This window comes from Staurois parvus, unplaced genomic scaffold (genome assembly GCF_062004578.1).
Source record: "Staurois parvus isolate SC_StPar_1 unplaced genomic scaffold, SC_StPar_1.0 ptg000228l, whole genome shotgun sequence".
NCBI lineage: Eukaryota > Metazoa > Chordata > Amphibia > Anura > Ranidae > Staurois > Staurois parvus.
The window spans coordinates 220001-241647 of NW_028318024.1; the positions used below are offsets into that span (position 1 = coordinate 220001).

General features: G+C 48.9%; 2 protein-coding genes across 2 annotated transcripts in view; one reads left to right on the forward strand and one right to left on the reverse strand.

Moving 5' to 3' along the window:
• Positions 1 to 6666, reverse strand: part of CCDC22 (CCC complex scaffolding subunit CCDC22) — a 32430-nt gene extending 25764 nt beyond the window's left edge. The window contains exons 1-3 of the mRNA XM_089679614.1: positions 6470 to 6666; positions 1524 to 1701; positions 1186 to 1318 (exon numbers count right to left, since the gene is read on the reverse strand). Of these exons, the coding sequence (XP_089535740.1) occupies positions 1186 to 1318; positions 1524 to 1701; positions 6470 to 6519 (361 nt within the window). The 5' untranslated portion in view covers positions 6520 to 6666. The remainder of the gene's footprint in view (positions 1 to 1185; positions 1319 to 1523; positions 1702 to 6469) is intronic.
• A 6211-nt stretch (positions 6667 to 12877) lies between these two features.
• CACNA1F (calcium voltage-gated channel subunit alpha1 F) overlaps positions 12878 to 21647 on the forward strand; it is a 208067-nt gene continuing 199297 nt past the window's right edge. The window contains exons 1-2 of the mRNA XM_089679619.1: positions 12878 to 12905; positions 13835 to 13993. Coding sequence (XP_089535745.1) covers positions 12878 to 12905; positions 13835 to 13993 — 187 coding nt within the window. The remainder of the gene's footprint in view (positions 12906 to 13834; positions 13994 to 21647) is intronic.

Genomic DNA, 21647 nt, shown 5'->3' on the forward strand with positions numbered 1-21647 from the left:
CCCCATCCCATGCCCTCGGCGGTCAGCTTCCCCCCCATCCCATGCCCTCGGCGGTCAGCTTCCCCCCCATCCCATGCCCTCCGCGGTCAGCTTCCCCCCCATCCCATGCCCTCCGCGGTCAGCTTCCCCCCCATCCCATGCCCTCCGCGGTCAGCTTCCCCCCCATCCCATGCCCTCGGCGGTCAGCTTCCCCCCCATCCCATGCCCTCGGCGGTCAGCTTCCCCCCCATCCCATGCCCTCGGCGGTCAGCTTCCCCCCCATCCCATGCCCTCGGCGGTCAGCTTCCCCCCCATCCCATGCCCTCGGCGGTCAGCTTCCCCCCCATCCCATGCCCTCGGCGGTCAGCTTCCCCCCCCCTCCCATGCCCTCGGCGGTCAGCTTCCCCCCCCTCCCATGCCCTCGGCGGTCAGCTTCCCCCCCCCTCCCATGCCCTCGGCGGTCAGCTTCCCCCCCCTCCCATGCCCTCGGCGGTCAGCTTCCCCCCCCTCCCATGCCCTCGGCGGTCAGCTTCCCCCCCCTCCCATGCCCTCGGCGGTCAGCTCCTTCCCTGTTGGAAGCCCAATTTGTGTTTGTTCCTCCTGTTGAGCTCAGTTGCCCCACCCCCTTGTTCACGAAGCGCATGTTTGGCGTGCCTGTCAGGTATGCATTCATTGATATTCGTCAGTTTAGCAGCCGAACGTTGGGAGCTGCCAACAGCCCCCGCATGTGTTCAACCCGGGAACCAGAGGGAAGCGCTGTCCGGCTCTATGCATCCAATAAGACGCATAGAGTTGCGGCTCAGCCATGCCCCACAATCTTTCCTCAGTGGATCACTGGTGATTGATGGGGGGGGGGGGGGGGGTTGGGTGTCATGGTGGGGGGGGGGGGGAAGCAGCACACAGAAGGTTTTTTTACCTTCATGTTACCTTCATGCAAAGAATGCATGAAGGAGAGAGGAAAAAAAAAACAAAAAAAAGAAAAACACCGTTCTGCCCGGGTGTCTCTCCTGATCCGGATCTAAACCTGGCCCGACCCCCGGCCCGACCCAGACTCTAAACCCGGAGCTTCAATTCGCACTGCATCCACACTTCCAGTACCAGTTCATGGAGTCCAGCATTGTATTCCTACAAGCGAAGTTCCCCTCGCTCTGCTCCAGCACGGCCATCTTGGAATGATACCTGAACCCCCCCCAACCTAACACATACCTGCTGGTTGGTGGGCGTCCTCCTGGGAGTGTCGGGGCAATTTCTCAGCTAGGAAAATCAAAAGTGCCCGAATATCCGGCTCACTGCTATACAGGAAGGTCTGGTACCCAACTTCTCCATTGTACCCCAGGTCCTGAGGGATCCAAAGAATCAAATGTCATCTCCGTGTCATCAACAACATACAGGAGTTGGATTAGGACTAAAAACGTACACATTGAATACCACCCCCCCCACCACCAACACCACCACCAACACCACTCCCACCCACTCCCCATTTTCGGCCTCCATACTAAAGTTCCACCCAAAGCTGTCCGTCTGCCCTGAATGACCCCGCCCACCTGACAGGCCTGCGCCAGGCTGGTCCCTATACGGAAGCGGGCGGACATCCCGGGGGGCAGGATGTGACTGAGGTTGGAGGACACGGAGGGGTTTATCACACGTAGACATCTCACTACCGCCTCTACAATGATCTCTGTGGTGAACTGCCGCACACTCTGCACGTCTTCCGGAATCTCCCTAGAAAAAAAAAAAAAATTACAAATAAATTTAGATTTCCAAACCCCTCAAAAAAAAAAAAAAAAAAAAAAAAAAAAAACACACAACACCACACACAAAAAACCCACAAAAAACCAAAACACACAAAACCCCCCACACACAAAACAGAAAAAAAAAAGTACCCCGCACAAAAACAAAAAACACAAAAACATACCCCCCAACACACACAAACATATAAAAAAAAAACCGCACACAAACAAAAAATAGTACCACACAAAAAAAAAAAAAAAAAAAAAAAAAAAAAAAAAACCCCAACACACGCACCAGACAAAAGACACGCAAAAAACAAAAAGAAAGAAACAAAAAAAACAAAAAACACACCCATACAAAAATACCAACACAAAAAAACACGCAAAAAAAAACAAAAAACAAAAACGCCAACACACACACCAGACAAAAAACACGCAAAAAAAAAAAAAAAAAACAAACCCCACCACACATACAAAAATACACACACACAATACAAAAAACACACAAAAAAACAAACAAAAAAAAAACAAAAAAACCCAACACACACAGAAACATACCCCCCCAACACACACAAAAAAACAAAAGCACATACACAAAGAAAACCCAACACACACACACACCAGACAAAAAAAAAAAAAATACAAGAACACACACACAAACAAAACCACCATGGAAGGCAGGCGGGGAGATGCACCGGGTGATCTGCAGGTCATAAAGCAGATCTGTGCTACCAAGACTTTAATAAAGTCTTCCTGCCCACCCCGGGGGACTGGGAGGTCTGCCTAGTCAAGTGACCGCTGTGATTGGCTGTCACTGTGGTCCTGTGTTCAGTAGGCGGTCCCACCGGTTCCCGATCATTGGTACAGACCAAGAGCTGTAAGCACGCTCTAAGCACAGAAACCTCTTCCACCAATAGGGCCATATATGTGGCATGTCGGCATTGAAGCCCAACCTCTCTGCGGCTGTTCTCTGAACACTCAGACAAGCTGTATAAATTCTGGAGTTTGAATGGATGTAGAGAAGAGAAGGCTGCAGATAAACAGATACAACTTATGTCACTCCACTGGGTATATGGGAGGGTTTGCACCCACTTCCATATACACAATATGGCTGGTGATCCTACCCCCTGAATTTTACTTTATTTCCTGTCCAGGGCAGACAACACCACACTGCTGATCTCCGTCCCCCAGTGTTGTTGCCTCCCACCTCATTAGGTATGCAAAAGCGCCTCCTCCACTGCGCATACGCTTCTGTTTACTGAGCTCTCTGGGCCGCGACATATGGCTCCTCCCCTTCCTGCACTGTGCAAGACTGGCGGGGGGAGGAGCCGCGACAGCCACTCAAGACTGCCGGGGGGGGAGGAGCCTCGACACCCGCGCCAGCCTGCAGGGGCGGGAGGAGCCGCGACACCCGCGCCAGCCTGCAGGGGCGGGAGGAGCCGCGACACCCGCGCCAGCCTGCAGGGGCGGGAGGAGCCGCGACACCCGCGCCAGCCTGCAGGGGCGGGAGGAGCCGCGACACCCGCGCCAGCCTGCAGGGGCGGGAGGAGCCGCGACACCCGCGCCAGCCTGCAGGGGGAGGAGCTGTGCAAGATAGAATGCGACCCTATTAAACCAGATGTGAACCCTAAACCAATGACATTTAGTCGGCGAACGAGACACGACATGACGGGAGTATGACAAAGAAAGTCCCGTGTAGTCACCGGACATCAGGGAGGCACAGTGAGAGGGAATGTTCCTTGAAGACAGACATGACAAAACTAGAAACTCTACACAGGAAGTCACATGACAGATGAGGAACAGAGTAAAGTTGCGAGATGATGCGAGTCAGGATGGACAGGACGGTCCCTTGAAGTGGGAAAAAGATGGAGCGGAGGGGTCACGGGCGGTGGACCATAATGAGGAGGACACTTCCTCGAAGTAAGACATAATAGGTCCACGAAGTCACATGATGCGGGAAATGATGGAGAAGACAACACCTTGAAGTTGGAACAGATAAAGCTGAGGTCACATGATACGCAACAAAAAGAAGGTGTGGTCATAGAAACGGTCACATGACATGGTGGGAATACATACAATGAAGGAAATGTGTATTTGCTCCCCGGCTGATGTTGAATGTTCGCCCCTCACACAGAAATGATCGGTCTAACAATGGAATGTTCGGTGTAACACTGAGAGACAGAATACAACAACAAATTCAGCAGAAATGCGTCTAACAAATGATGACTGATCTGCATGTTCATGAGGGAAAGAAGGATTTGATCCCCTTCACAAAACATGACTTAGTGGCAAATCCCTTGTTGGCAATCACAGAGGTCAGACGTTTCCTGGAGTTGGCCCCCAGGTTCGTACACATCTCAGGAGGGATTTTGGCCCACTCCTCTTGGCAGATCCTCTCCAAGTCATTAAGGTTTGGTGGCTGACGTTTGGCAACTCGAACTTTCAGCTCCTCCACAGATTTTCAATCCGATTAAGATCTGGAGACTGGCTAGGCCACTCCAGGACCTTAATGTGCTTCTTCTTGAGCCGCTCCTTTGTTGCCTTGGCCGTGTGTTTTGGGTCATTGTCATGCTGGAACACCCATCCACCACCCATTTTCAATACCCTGGCTGAGGGAAGAAGGTTCTCACCCAAGATTTGATGGTACATTGCCCCGTCCATCGTCCCTTTGATGCGATGCAGTTGTCCTGTCCCCTTAGCAGAAAAACACCCCCAAAGCAGAATGTTTCCACCACCATGTTTCACAGTTGGGATGGTGTTCTTGGGGTCATAGGCAGCATTTCTCCTCCTCCAACCACGGCAAGTTGAGTTGATGCCAAAGAGCTCAATTCTGACCACAACACTTTCCACCAGTCCTCCTCTGCATCATTCAGATGTTCAGTGGCAGACTTCAGACGGGCCTGGACATGGGCTTTCTTGAGCAGAGGGACCTTGCGGGCACTGCAGGATTTCAGTCCTTGTCGGCGTAGTGTGTTACCAATTGTTTTCTTGGTGACTGTGGTCCCAGCTGCCTGGAGATCATTGACAAGATCCTCACGTGTAGTTCTGGGATGATTCCTCACTGTTCTCATGATCATTGACACTCCACGAGGTGAGATCTTGCATGGTGCACCAGACCTAGGGAGACTGACACTTGTTTTGTGTTTCTTCCATTTGTGAATGATTGCACCAACTGTTGTCACCTTCTCACCAAGCTGCTTGGCCATAGTTTGGTAGCCCAGTCCAGCCTTGTGTAGGTCTACCATCTTGTCCCTGACATCCTTGGACAGCTCTTTGGTCTTTGCCATGGTGGAGAGTTTGGAATCTGCTGGTTTGATGGCTCCTGTGGACAGGTGTCTTTTATACAGGTAACACAATGAGATTAGCAGCACTCCCTTTAAGAGACTGCTTCTAATCTCAGCTTGTTACCTGTATGAAAGACATCTGGTAGCCAGAAATCCTGCTGAATGATAGGGGATCAAATCCTTCTTTCCCTCATGAACATGCAGATCAGTCATCATTTGTTAGACGCATTTCTGCTGAATTTGTTGTTGTATTCTGTCTCTCAGTGTTACAATACACCGAACATTCGATTTTTAGACCGATCATTTCTGTGTGAGGGGCGAACATTCAACATCAGCAAATACGCATTTCCTTCACTGTAAAGGATTGGTTACCGGATCAAGGCCATGATGATGGTGTAGCACGAGGTCACATGATGTGGACCATAGTGGAGAAGACTGTCCCGGGAAGGGGAAATGATGAAGTGGAGGTCACATGATGTGGAGAAGACTGTCCCGGGAAGGGGAAATGATGAAGTGGAGGTCACATGATGTGGGTCATGATGTATGAGGGGGGGCCCCCATCATGGAGCCGGTGTCACATGTATGGAGAGGGGGCACGATAGAGCCAATTTCACATGACATGGACCACAATCATGATGGAGCGGAGGTCACGTGATTTGGACCATGGTGTAAAGGACAATCCCTTGAAGCGGGAAGAAATGGAGCGGAGGTCACATCATGTGGGTCATGGTGGTGAGGACAGTTCCTTCAACCTGAATGATGATGTAGCCGAGGTCACATGTATGAGGGGTTGGGGCACCATGATGGAACCAAGGTAACATGACATGGACCACAATGAAGGTGACAGCCCCTTGAAGTTGGGACATGATGGGGCTGGGGTCACATGTGATGTGGGGGGGTTGGGGGAACATGATGGAGTTGGGGGTCACATGTGATGTTGGGGGGGACATGATGGAGCTGAGGTCACATGTGATGTGGGGGGGGACATGATGGAGCTGAGGTCACATGTGATATGGGGGGGGGGGTGTTGGGGGACATAATGGTGCTGAGGTCACGTGATGTAAAGGGGTTGGGGGACACGATGGAATTGGGGGTCACATGTTATATGGGGGGGGGTTGGGGAGGACATGATGGAATTGGGGGTCACATGTGATATTGGAGGGTTGGGGAGGACATGATAGAGTTGGGGGTCACATGATGTGGGGGGGTTGGGGGGGACATGATGGAGTTGGGGGGACATGATGGAGTTGGGGGTCACATGTGATGTGGGGGGGGAGGTTGGGGAGGACATGATGGAGTTGGGGGGGCGTCACATGACATGGAGCAGAATGAAGAGGACAGTCCCTTGAAGTGGGACATGTATGGGGGAGGGGCATGATGCTCCTGTCATACATGACCCCCGACATGATGGGGGAGGTGGGGGTGCAGAGGGACTCCAGTCACATGACCCCTTCTCCTCCTCCTATGGCCACTTACGTGCCGCAGGTCCGCAGAGTGTGGATGAGGATGCGGTCCACCTCCTCCATGGCCGGGCTGTGTGGGTGGCTGTCCGCCCCCTGGCTCTCCGCACATTGACCCTCCTATGTCTAGAGGCAGCAGCCGGCGTCCTGCCCCATCTCCGTACTACATTCTGCCTTTTACACTTTGTACAGGAAACCGCTCACCTCCGGACTACACGTCCCACAATGCACCGCGGCGGCCTCCCGCCTGACTCCGCTGCGGACAGCCCCGACTTCCGGCACAGGGGGTGATGGGAATTGTAGTCCGGAACGTGTAAGTGTTGTCAGGCGGCGCTGGGCAGATCCCGCTATCTGTGTGTGTTCATATTGGTGCGGTGGAGGAGGAGGCAGAGGATGTTGTCAGTGTGAAGAATCACCTATAATATGTCCCATTCATCGCATATCAGTCATGTTATCAGTCAGGGTCTCAGTAGGCCTAAAGCCTGAGCAGCCTGTGACAGGAAGAATAACAATGCCCCCCACCCCAGGACTGTTCCCCCTCAATATTCATGTATTAGGAAGTGACTGACATTTCCAAGTGATTTTATATATAAAATAACAAAAATAAAATCGCCACAGAGTGCCCCCCCCCATCACATGCATTGGTATCTCCCACCAGCTCATAGTCACTACAAGGTAAAGGGAGGAACCACTGCGTGCAGAGGGGGAGTCAGAAATCCCAGCCAGTTGAATACTTGCAGCAATCAACAAGAGGCGTCATATAAACAAACGGACCGCCAGAACGGTCATTATTCAGCCTCTCCTATCACAGGTATTCCTCCGCGATGGCAGTGACTGACGTATAATACATATGTAAAGCAATCGACGGCTCTATATAGGTACCCAAAATAAATAAATAAAATGCCTTAAGGGTTCATTCAGACAGCCTTGTTGCTAGGGTGTTGCTAAGACACTCCCAGCTGATTCAAACCCCCTCACATACTGCTCTCTTTCAGTTGTCGCAGTAGCTCTGAGCTTGGCGATGCTGCGACAGAGTAGGTAGTGGCCCACAGTAACAGCTGGGAGTGTCTTAGCAACGTCTTAGCAACAAGGCAGGACAGAGTGATGCCATCCCCAGAGGTTTCTCAGTCAGGCTTCAGGAGGTACAGAAATGGCCTACACCTATAGCAAGAGCATTATCCAACTTTAGTCAAATCTGTTCTTTTGGGGGTCCCCATCAGAGTCCCACCTTACATCAAGGTCCCCATTAGAGTTCTCCCTTCATCAAGGTCCCCATCAGAGTCCCTCCCACATCAAGGTCCCCATTAGAGTTCTCCCTTAAATGAACATATCCATTAGAGTTCCCCCTTCATTAAAATCCCTATTATAGTTTCCCCTTACATCAAGGTCCCCATTATAGTCCCTGCTTACATCAAGGTCCCCATTAGAGCCCTCCCCCCTTACATCAAGGTCCCCATTAGAGCCCTCCCCCCTTACATAAAGGTCCCCATTAGAGTTTCCACTTACATCAAGGAATGTCCCTTCCCTCCAATCAGCTCTCAGAGCTCTCCTCACTGAGCTCTGCAGAGTGTAATTTCAGCTCTTTTGCCCCCTTTTTTTTTCCTGAACTCTCAGACAAGCTTTATAAATTGTGAACTGATGTAGAGAAGATGCAGATAAACAGGTACAACCAGGGGTGGACTGACAACTCATGGGGCCCCCAGGCAATAGGGGATCATGGGGCCCCTGTGTCCTTGCCCAAACTCAAAAAAGCCTATGAAAAAGGTACCAGGGGCATCTCATGGGGCCCCCTACTGACCCCAGGCCCTCAGGCAGTGCCCGAGTTTCCAAACGGTCAGTCCGCCCCTGGGTACAACTTATATCAGAGGATTTGTTTAATCTCTATGTATCATGTCGCTGGATGTATAGAAGAGTTTACAACCACTTTAACTTACTTAACCGCTTGCCCGCTGTACTGCTACAGGGCAGCAGGGCTGTGCAAAATCACGTATACATACGTGATTTGCATTTCCGGGTAGGGGGCGCGTGCACATGCTGCACTAGCCGCGCCGCCATTGGCGGCTACGGATGTCAATCACCGGGTCCCGGCCGGAGATTCCCCGCCGGCACCCCGCGATCTCCGTGTGGAACTGACAGGGGAGAGACCTGTGTGTGAACAACACAGATCTTTCTTCTGTCAGCAAGGACATGCTGCTTTGTATTTCTATGCACAGCACAGTAGTAAAACACACACAGCACACAGGTAACCCTTTGATTGCCCCTCATGTTAACCCCTTCCTGCCCAGTGTCATTAGTACAGTGTCAGTGCCAGGGGCGGACTGACCATTTGGAAACTCGGGCACTGCCCGAGGGCCAGGGGTCAGTAGGGGGCCCCATGAGATGCCCCTGGTACCTTTTTCATAGGCTTTTTTGAGTTTGGGCAAGGACACAGGGGCCCCATGATCCCCTATTGCCCGGGGGCCCCATGAGTTGTCAGTCCACCCCTGGTCAGTGCTTTTTTTATCTGCATCTTCTCTACATCAGTTCACAATTTATAAAGCTTGTCTGAGAGTTCAGGAAAATAAAAGGGGGCAAAGAGCTGAAATTGCCCAGGGGCCCCATGAGTTTTCAGTCCGTCCCTGGTCAGTGCTTTTTATTAGCACTGATCACTGTATTGGTGTCACCAAGGATGTCAGTCCCCCCCCCCCCCGTCAGAATGCCCGCCGCAGTCCCACTATGAGTCGCTAATCGCCGCCATTACTAGTATAAAAAAAAAAATCCCAGTATATATACCGCCATTTGTGGATGTTATAACTTTCATGTAAACCGATTAATTTACAGGTATTGGGATTTTTTTTTTTAGCAAAAACATGGAGCGGAATACATTTTAGCCGAAGTTTATGACGAAATTACATGTAAAGCGCTGCGTAAATTGACGGCACTATATATGTACCTGAAATAAATATATATATATATATATATATATATATATAAAATACATAAAAAATAAAAAGTAAATAAAAACGCATTTCAACATACTATATATATATATATATATATATATAAAATATATATGTAAAGCTCTGCGTAAATTGACGGCGCTATATAAGTACCTGAAATAAATAAATTATATATATATATATATATATATATATATATATATATATATAAAATAATAAATAAAAAGTAAAAAACGCATTTCAACATAATATATATATATATAAATATATATATATATATATATATATATATATATATATGCTACAACTTTGGCCATATTCACTATATTTAAAAAAAAAAACTATATATATATATATTATATATTATATATATATATAAATATATTGAATATGGCCACAATTTTAGCATATATATGATATATATATATATATATATACATTAGATATATATAATAAATAAAAAGTAAATAAAAACACATTTCAACATATATATGTATATATATATATATATATATATATATACAGTTGCAAGAAAAAGTATGTGAACCCCTTGGGATTACGTGGAGTTTTGCATGAATTGAGCATAAAATGTGCTCTGAAGGTCATGTAAATCACAACAATAGAAGAACACAGTCTGCTAAACATAATACTACACAAACATTAGATGTTTCCATGGTTTAATTGCACATAACATGTAAACATTCACAGTGCAGGGAGGAAAAAGTATGTGAGGCCCTAGCTTAATGACTTCTCCCAGAGCTAATTGGAGCCAGGAGTGAGCCAACCTTGACTCCAATCAGTGTGATGATATTGGATGTGTTGCTGACAGCTGTCCTGCCCTTAAAAAACACACACCTGTTTTGGGTTTACTGGTTTCAAGAAGCATTGTCTGATGTGAACCATGCCTCGCAGAAAAGAGCTCTCAGAAGACCTACGATCAAGAATTGTTGACTTGCATGAAGCTGGAAAGGGTTACAAAAGTATCTCCAAAAGCCTTGATGTTCATGTGTCCACGGTAAGACAGACTGTCTACAAATGGAGAAAGTTTAGCACTGTTGCTACTCTCCCTAGGCGTGGTCGCCCTGTAAAAATGACTGCAAGAGCTCAGCACAGAATGCTGCATGAGGTAAAGAAGAATTCCAGAGTGTCAGCTAAAGACCTACAGAAATCTCTGGCACATGCTAACATTTTTGTTGACACATCTACAATAAGGAAAACATTAAACAAGAATGGAGTACATGGGAGGACACCACGGAGGAAGCCATTGCTGTCCAAAAAGAATATTGCAGCACGTTTGAAGTTTGCAAAAGAGCACCTGGATGTTCCACAGCACTACTGGCAAAATATACTGTGGACAGATGAAACCAAGATTGAGTTGTTTGGGAAGAACACACAACACTATGTGTGGAGAAAAAAAGGCACAGCACACCAACATCAAAACCTCATCCCCACTGTAAAACATGGCGGAGGGAGCATCATGGTTTGGGGCTGCTTTGCTGCCTCAGGGCTGGACGGATTGTTGTCATTGATGGGAAAATGAATTCCAGAGTTTTTCAAGACATTTTGCAGGAAAACGTACGACCATCTGTCCACCAACTGAAGCTCCGCACAGGATGGGTGATGCAACAGGACAATGACCCAAAGCATACAAGTAATTCAACAAAACAATGGCTGCAACAGCACAGAATACGCCTTCTGGAGTGGCCCAGTCAGAGTCCTGACCTCAACCCGATTGAAATGCTGTGGCATGACCTTAAGAGAGCGATTCACACCAGACATCCCAAGAATATTGCTACACTGAAACAGTTTTGTGAAGAGGAGTGGTCCAAAATTACTCCAGATCTTTGTGCAGGTCCGATCTGCAACTACAGGAAACGTTTGGTTGAGGTTATTGCTGCCAAAGGAGGGTCAACCAGTTATTAAGTCCAAAGGTTCACATACTTTTTCCTCCCTGCACTGTGAATGTTTACATGTTATGTGCAATTAAACCATGGCAACATCTAATGTTTGTGCAGTATTATGTTCAGCAGACTGTGTTCTTCTATTGTTGTGACTTAGATGACATTCAGAGCACATTTTATGCCCAATTCATGCAAAACTCCACGTAATCCCAAGGGGTTCACATACTTTTTCTTGCAACTGTATATATATATATATATAATATATATGCTACAATTTTGCCCATATTCAATATATTTAAATATATATATATATATATATATATATTTATTTATTTAAATATATTGAATATGGCCAAAATTGTAGCATTTCAAATATATGTCAATATGTTTGGGATATTTGGGAAGACTATTTTTAAAATATATTTCAGATATATTTTTCTTCCATGTGGGGCAGCTATATGTTCAGAGCCACAAAAGGTAGGAATCTGCTACATAATATGGTAAATTCCCTGCCATGTACATTGATCACCCAAGAGGGGTGGAGTTGCCCTTTAAATAGGTTGTGCAAGAAGTTGCCCCTCTGTGAAGGGGCGTCCCTAGGCAGGTGCAGGGGGTGCGCGCCGCACCGGGTGACACCTATGGCACGGGGTGACACCGGACCCGCTCCACGAAAAGGTAAGTTTTAAAGCAAGCCGACGATCCCCACAGGATGGATCGAGTGACACCAACCGTAGGAACGCCCCTGCTTGTCTGTCATCAGGTGAAATTTTGAGGTTCTTACAAAACACCTGATATGTGTTTTATGATGACCTTAACATTTATCTGCTGATGCCCTCCACCGGGTGACGCTCTGTGCAACCGGCCCCTTGGAACTAAAGCCGGCCACACTTGGAAGTAATGGTCCTTTTGGTGCCCTCCGTATTGCCGTGCATGCCTTTGCATCCCGTGTGCCGGCCCGCTTTCCTTTATGGCCGTCTTGGAATCCACGTCGGAATGCATCTCAATGGGGAGACTTTCCTCCATCAAGCCGTAAACCTCGATATTAATATAATGAGGCTTTGCATCCAGTGTATAGATTCCCTATGTCGCTGCCACCCCGGGTCCCTCCCCCCACCTGTTTTAAAGGCTCAGCATTCAATCTGTGGTAATCCCATGGTGGAGGGAGGGAAGAGCAAGGGAGCTCAGGCAACCCAGATGGATCTGGGCATTGGTGGCAAGGGGACAGCGAGCGATGGAGAGGAAACTGAACCCCTATTATCACCAGGTGAGACCCCCCCCAACACTTCTCAGACCTTCCGCTTTGTTTCCTTGATGACATTGTTAGAATGTTACACTTTTGTGATTATCATCTACCACACTTGTACCCAGCCGCCGTACATCTGTCCGTCCACTAATCTCTCTATGTGCCTTCTCCTTTCCAGCCTAGAAGAGAGGAAGGGGAGAGTTAGAATGCTGGAGGAACAATAAGGCGGACCATCGGTGGATAGAAGTCATCAGTCAACACCCCCCCACCCCCTCCACGGCTGAGACGTTGATGATTGTCCACGGTTTGTCGAAAGTCCACGGTCCCTTTTAATAAGGAGGATGTCGGAGACAGAGGAAAATGAAAAGGGTAGGTGTGGGTCATTGGTGGCTGAATGGACGGTGTAGGGTTGGACAACTATCTTGCGTAGAGGAAATCCCGTAAGATATGGAGAAAGGCTAAGTCATCTTCTCCACCAAAAACCACTTAGCTCAGCAATGTGTGATTGACGAGCGTACAGGAAGATTAAGGGATGGAACAGGAAAATGTGTTTCTGCTTCTCTATCGTGACGAGTGGTTTGTAGATCAACATGACTCGTTTTAACGGCAAGAGACCAACTCCAGAATTGCAAGCCCAACCCTCAAGAAAATCTGAAGCATACAGGCCTTATATCCAGGGCTGGAACAAGGGGTGGGGGCGGAAGGGATGGGCTGCCCTGGGTGCAATGGTTTGCTGTAGCACATCTTGAGCTAGTAGGGGCTGCAGTTTGGCATCCTTGCCCTGGATGACCTTATCCCGGCATTGCCTATATCCAAGGGTCTTCTACATGGTCATGTGATGAGCTACGACATTGGGTAGGTGCAGCGTGGTGTGGTGGCAGAAAACGCACAGAATTCCAGATTGTCAAAAGCGATGTATTGCAGAACTTGCAAAACAGTGCAACATTCTTGGTGGGAGAGGTCACCCAACACTTTCAATGGTTCAGAGATATGAGGGTCCAGGCATCTGTCAAGGGGAGCAGAGTGCAACCTTGGCAGATCCAGCTCAGAAAGGGAGCTTCCTGAAGAGGCAGATGTAGGCCCTACCCTTTCCCTACTCCACCAAAACCTCTCCCTACCCTTAGTACTGTGCCTACACTAGCCACTCGCATAAAGTGCACCAAAACCCGGGTGGCTGGGACTTAAAAAGACTCTACAGGACCCAAGATAGCTGCTATGGTCACCTCCAAGTGAATCACTGCTCCGGGGGACTGAGGAAATCATAGAGAAATCCATTTTCTCCTGACTTTCTCCACTAGTTGCATCACCGCTACGGACGAGCGCCACCTGCAGTGGAGACTGTGGACTGAACCTGCCCACGAGGTCCTTCTTCTTCTTGTTTGGCCTTGGGATTGGGCCGTTCCTACTGCCCAAAATCAAGTGCCGTTCTGTCCATCAGTACTCTTTGAACCTGAGCTGTATGATGACGCACAAACAGGGTGCCATGTCCGAGACACCCTGGGCATCGTTTAACTCAGGGATGGTCAGCAATATGTGGTGGAGAAGGACTTGGAGAGCAGTTCTAGAGCATGGAGAGGATGAGTAATGCCTAGGCCAGTCTTTCCTAACTAGGGTTCCTCCAGGGAGCAGTAGGGGTTCTTAGAGAAGAGGACAATTTATACCCCTTGGAAATGTAACCACTGACACCAATGATCTTTTTAGTTATCTGTAAGAAGAACATTCTTCCCAATGGCTACCAAAGGAAGAATCATCCTTCCTACTGACCACCACCCTAGTGTAGCACAAGCCTGAAACAGCCATACATTTTTTTTGGAAGCTATGGATCTACAGCCGGGGTCTTCAAACTTTCCAAAGAAAGCCCTTTAGACTTTACAGGGGACAGGCTGTACTCAGCGGTAGTAAACAATGCCTGATCTATGGTATTAGGAAATTGGTTGGTGTGGGAGGAATAGTGCCCCATTGTTGGTGTCAGTGGCAGGAATTATGCCCCATTGTTGGTGTCAGTGGAAGAAATAGTGCCCCATTGTTGGTGTCAGTGGAAGGAATAGCGCCCCATTGTTGGTGTCAGTGGAAGGAACAGTGCCCCATTGTTGGTGTCAGTGGCAGGAATTATGCTTCAAGGGCCAGACAAAGACAAGCAAAGGGCCACATCCGGCCCCAGAGCCACAGTTTGTAGACCAGTGATCTACAGTGTAATGTTACGCTATGTTTGTGATATACATCAACGGTTCTTGTGGCATATTTGCTGCAATTTTTTTGATATCACATTGAAGTTCTTCTTTGAAGGTTGAAAAGTTGTAAATTTTTATAATCTAAAGCAGTGGTCTTCAAACTGTAGCCCGTGGGCCGGATATGGACCTTTGCTCACCTTTATCCAGTCCACTTCATTCACTTCATCCAGTGATGGGGCTCTACTTCTCCCACTTATACCAATGGTGGGCCACTATTCGTCCCACTGACACCAATGATGGAACAGCATTCCTGCCCGTGACACCAATAATGGGGCACTATTCCTCCCAATGACACCTGTGAAGGGGCACTATTCCTCCCCGTGACACCAATAATGGGGCACTATTCCTCCCACTGACACCATTGGTGGGGCACTATTCCACCCACTGACACCATTGGTGGGGCACTATTCCTCCCACTAATACCAATGATGGGGCACTATTCCTCCCACTGATACCAATGATGGGGCACTATTCCTCCCACTGACACCAATGATGGGGCACTATTCCTCCCACTGATACCAATGATGGGGCACTATTCCTCCCACTTACACCAATGATGGAGCACTATTCCTCCCACTAATACCAATGATGGGACACTATTCCTCCCACTGACACCAATAATGGGGCACTATTCCTCCCACTGACACCAATGATTGGGCACTATTCCTCCCCCTGATACCAATGATGGGGCACCATTCCTCCCCCTGATACCAATGATGGGGCACCATTCCTCCCACTGACACCAATGATGGGGCACTATTCCTTCCACTGATACCAATGATGGGGCACTATTCCTCCCACTGACACCAATGATGGGGCACTATTCCTCCCACTGATACCAATGATGGGGCACTATTCCTCCCACTGACACCAATGATGGGGCACTATTCCTCCCACTGATACCAATGATGGAGCACTATTCCTCCCACTGACACCAATGATGGGGCACTATTCCTCCCACTGATACCAATGATGGGGCACTATTCCTCCCACTGATATCAATGATGGGACACTATTCCTCCCACTGACACCAATGATGGGGCACTATTCCTCCCACTGATATCAATGATGGGGCACTATTCCTCCCACTGACACCAATGATGGGACACTATTCTTCCCACTGACACCAATGATGGGGCACTATTCCTCCCACTGACACCAATGATGGGGCACTATTCCTCCCACTGACACCAATGATGGGGCACTATTCCTCCCACTGATATCAATGATGGGGCACTATTCCTCCCACTGATACCAATGATAAGACACTATTCCTCCCACAAACACCAATGATGGGGCACTATTCCTCCCACTGACACCAATGATGGGGCACTATTCCTCCCACTGACACCAATGATGGGGCACTATTCCTCCCACTGACACCAATGATGGGGCACTATTCCTCCCACAAACACCAATGACAGGGCACTATTCCTCCCACTGATACCAATGATGGGGCACTATTCCTCCCACTGACACCAATGATGGGGCACTATTCCTCCCACTGACACCAATGATGGGGCACTATTCCTCCCACAAACACCAATGACGGGGCACTATTCCTCCCACTGATACCAATGATGGGGCACTATTCCTCTCACTGACACCAATGATGAGGCACTATTCCTCCCACTGACACCAATGATGGGGCACTATTCCTCCCACAAACACCAATGACAGGGCACTATTCCTCCAACTGATACCAATGATGGGGCACTATTCCTCCCACTGACACCAATGATGGGACACTATTCCTCCCACTGACACCAATGATGCGGCACTATTCCTCCCACTGATACCAATGATGAGGCACTATTCCTCCCACTGACACCAATGATGCGGCACTATTCCTCCACTGATACCAATGATGAGGCACTATACCTCCCACTGACACCAATGATGGGGCACTATTCCTCCCACTGACACCAATGATGGGGCACTATTCCTCCCACTGATACCAATGATGGGGCACTATTCCTCCCACTGATACCAATGATGGGGCACTATTCCTCCCACTGACACCAATGATGGGGCACTATTCCTCTCACAAACACCAATGATGGGACACTATTCCTCCCACTGACACCAATAATGGGGCACTATTCCTCCCACTGACACCAATGATTGGGCACTATTCCTCCCCCTGATACCAATGATGGGGCACCATTCCTCCCCCTGATACCAATGATGGGGCACCATTCCTCCCACTGACACCAATGATGGGGCACTATTCCTCCCACTGATACCAATGATGGGGCACTATTCCTCCCACTGATACCAATGATGGGGTACTATTCCTCCCACTGATACCAATGATGGAGCACTATTCCTCCCACTGACACCAATGATGGGGCACTATTCCTCCCACTGATACCAATGATGGGGCACTATTCCTCCCACTGATATCAATGATGGGACACTATTCCTCCCACTGACACCAATGATGGGGCACTATTCCTCCCACTGATATCAATGATGGGGCACTATTCCTCCCACTGACACCAATGATGGGACACTATTCTTCCCACTGACACCAATGATGGGGCACTATTCCTCCCACTGACACCAATGATGGGGCACTATTCCTCCCACTGACACCAATGATGGGGCACTATTCCTCCCACTGATATCAATGATGGGGCACTATTCCTCCCACTGATACCAATGATAAGACACTATTCCTCCCACAAACACCAATGATGGGGCACTATTCCTCCCACTGACACCAATGATGGGGCACTATTCCTCCCACTGACACCAATGATGGGGCACTATTCCTCCCACTGACACCAATGATGGGGCACTATTCCTCCCACAAACACCAATGACAGGGCACTATTCCTCCCACTGATACCAATGATGGGGCACTATTCCTCCCACTGACACCAATGATGGGGCACTATTCCTCCCACTGACACCAATGATGGGGCACTATTCCTCCCACAAACACCAATGACGGGGCACTATTCCTCCCACTGATACCAATGATGGGGCACTATTCCTCTCACTGACACCAATGATGAGGCACTATTCCTCCCACTGACACCAATGATGGGGCACTATTCCTCCCACAAACACCAATGACAGGGCACTATTCCTCCCACTGACACCAATGATGGGGCACTATTCCTCCCACTGACACCAATGATGCGGCACTATTCCTCCCACTGATACCAATGATGAGGCACTATTCCTCCCACTGACACCAATGATGCGGCACTATTCCTCCACTGATACCAATGATGAGGCACTATACCTCCCACTGACACCAATGATGGGGCACTATTCCTCCCACTGATACCAATGATGGGGCACTATTCCTCCCACTGACACCAGTGATGGGACACTATTCCTCCCACTGACACCAGTGATGGGACACTATTCCTCCCACTGACACCAATGATGGGGCACTATTCCTCCCACTGACACCAATGATGGGACACTATTCCTCCCACTGACACCAATGATGGGGCACTATTCCTCCCACTGACACCAATGATGGGGCACTATTCCTCCCACTGACACCAATGATGAGGCACTATTCCTCCCACTGACACCAATGATGGGACACTATTCCTCTCACTGATACCAATGATGGGGCACTATTCCTCCCACTGACACCAATGATGGGACACTATTCCTCCCACTGACACCAATGATGGGGCACTATTCCTCCCACTGACACCAATGATGAGGCACTATTCCTCCCACTGACACCAATGATGGGACACTATTCCTCTCACTGATACCAATGATGGGGCACTATTCCTCCCACTGACACCAATGATGGGACACTATTCCTCCCACTGATACCAATGATGAGGCACTATTCCTCCCACCGACACCAATGATGGGGCACTATTCCTCCCACTGACACCAATGATGGGGCACTATTCCTTCCACTGATATCAATGATGGGGCACTATTCCTCCCACTGACACCAATGATGGGACACTATTCCTCCCACTGACACCAATGATGGGACACTATTCCTCCCACTGACACCAATGATGGAGCACTGTTCCTCCCACAGACAGTAATGATGGGGCACTATTCCTCCCACAAACACCAATGATGGGACACTATTCCTCCCACTGACACCAATAATGGGGCACTATTCCTCCCACTGACACCAATGATGGGACACTATTCCTCCCACTGACACCAATAATGGGGCACTATTCCTCCCACTGACACCAATAATGGGGCACTATTCCTCCCACTGACACCAATGATTGGGCACCATTCCTCCCCCTGATACCAATGATGGGGCACCATTCCTCCCCCTGATACCAATGATGGGGCACTATTCCTCCCACTGATACCAATGATGGAGCACTATTCCTCCCACTGACACCAATGATGGGGCACTATTCCTCCCACTGACACCAATGATGGGACACTATTCCTCCCACTGATACCAATGATGGAGCACTATTCCTCCCACTGACACCAATGATGGGGCACTATTCCTTCCACTGATACCAATGATGGGGCACTATTCCTCCCACTGATATCAATGATGGGACACTATTCCTCCCACTGACACCAATGATGGGGCACTATTCCTCCCACTGATATCAATGATGGGGCACTATTCCTCCCACTGACACCAATGATGGGGCACTATTCCTCCCACTGATATCAATGATGGGGTACTATTCCTCCCACTGACACCAATGATGGGACACTATTCTTCCCACTGACACCAATGATGGGGCACTATTCCTCCCACTGACACCAATGATGGGGCACTATTCCTCCCACTGACACCAATGATGGGGCACTATTCCTCCCACTGATATCAATGATGGGGCACTATTCCTCCCACTGATACCAATGATGGGGCACTATTCCTCCCACTGACACCAATGATGGGGCACTATTCCTCCCACTGATACCAATGATGGGGCACTATTCCTCCCACTGACACCAATGATGGGGCACTATTCCTCCCACTGATACCAATGATGGGGCACTATTCCTCCCACTGACACCAATGATGGGGCACTATTCCTCCCACTGATACCAATGATGGGGCACTATTCCTCTCACTGACACCAATGATGAGGCACTATTCCTCCCACTGACACCAATGATGGGGCACTATTCCTCCCACAAACACCAATGACAGGGCACTATTCCTCCCACTGATACCAATGATGGGGCACTATTCCTCCCACTGACACCAGTGATGGGACACTATTCCTCCCACTGACACCAATGATGGGGCACTATTCCTCCCACTGACACCAATGATGGGACACTATTCCTCCCACTGACACCAATGATGGGGCACTATTCCTCCCACTGACACCAATGATGGGGCACTATTCCTCCCACTGACACCAATGATGAGGCACTATTCCTCCCACTGACACCAATGATGGGACACTATTCCTCTCACTGATACCAATGATGGGGCACTATTCCTCCCACTGACACCAATGATGGGACACTATTCCTCCCACTGACACCAATGATGGGGCACTATTCCTTCCACTGATATCAATGATGGGGCACTATTCCTCCCACTGACACCAATGATGGGCACTATTCCTCCCACTGATATCAATAATGGGGCCCTATTCCTCCCACTGACACCAATGATGGGGCACTATTCCTCCCACTAATACCAATGATGGGGCACTATTCCTCCCACTGATACCAATGATGGGGCACTATTCCTCCCACTGACACCAATGATGGGACACTATTCCTCCCACTGACACCAATGATGGGGCACTATTCCTTCCACTGATATCAATGATGGGGCACTATTCCTCCCACTGACACCAATGATGGGCACTATTCCTCCCACTGATATCAATAATGGGGCCCTATTCCTCCCACTGACACCAATGATGGGGCACTATTCCTCCCACTAATACCAATGATGGGGCACTATTCCTCCCACTGATACCAATGATGGGGCACTATTCCTCCCACTGACACCAATGATGGGACACTATTCCTCCCACTGACACCAATGATGGGGCACTATTCCTTCCACTGATATCAATGATGGGGCACTATTCCTCCCACTGACACCAATGATGGGCACTATTCCTCCCACTGATATCAATAATGGGGCCCTATTCCTCCCACTGACACCAATGATGGGGCACTATTCCTCCCACTAATACCAATGATGGGGCACTATTCCTCCCACTAATACCAATGATGGGGCACTATTCCTCCCACTGATACCAATGATGGGGCACTATTCCTCCCACTGATACCAATGATGGGGCACTATTCCTCCCACTGACACCAATGATGGGGCACTATTCCTTCCACTGATATCAATGATGGGGCACTATTCCTCCCACTGATACCAATGATGGGGCACTATTCCTCCCACTGATACCAATGATGGGACACTATTCCTCCCACTGATACCAATGATGGGGCACTAATCCTTCCACTGATACCAATGATGAGGCACTATTCCTCCCACTGATACCAATGATGGGGCACTATTCCTCCCACTGACACCAATGATGGGGCACTATTCCTCCCACTGACACCAATGATGGGGCACTATTTCTCCCACTGACACCAATGATGGGGTACTATTCCTCCCACTGACACCAATGATGGGGTACTATTCCTCCCACTGACACCAATGATGGGGCACTATTCCTGCCACTGATACCAATGATGGGGCACTATTCCTCCCACTGACACCAATGATGGGGCACTATTCCTGCCACTGATACCAATGATGGGGCACTATTCCTGCCACTGATACCAATGATGGGGCACTATTCCTCCCACTGACACCAATGATGGGGCACTATTCCTCCCACTGACACCAATGATGGGGTGCTATTCCTGCCACTGATACCAATGATGGGGCGCTATTCCTGCCACTGAT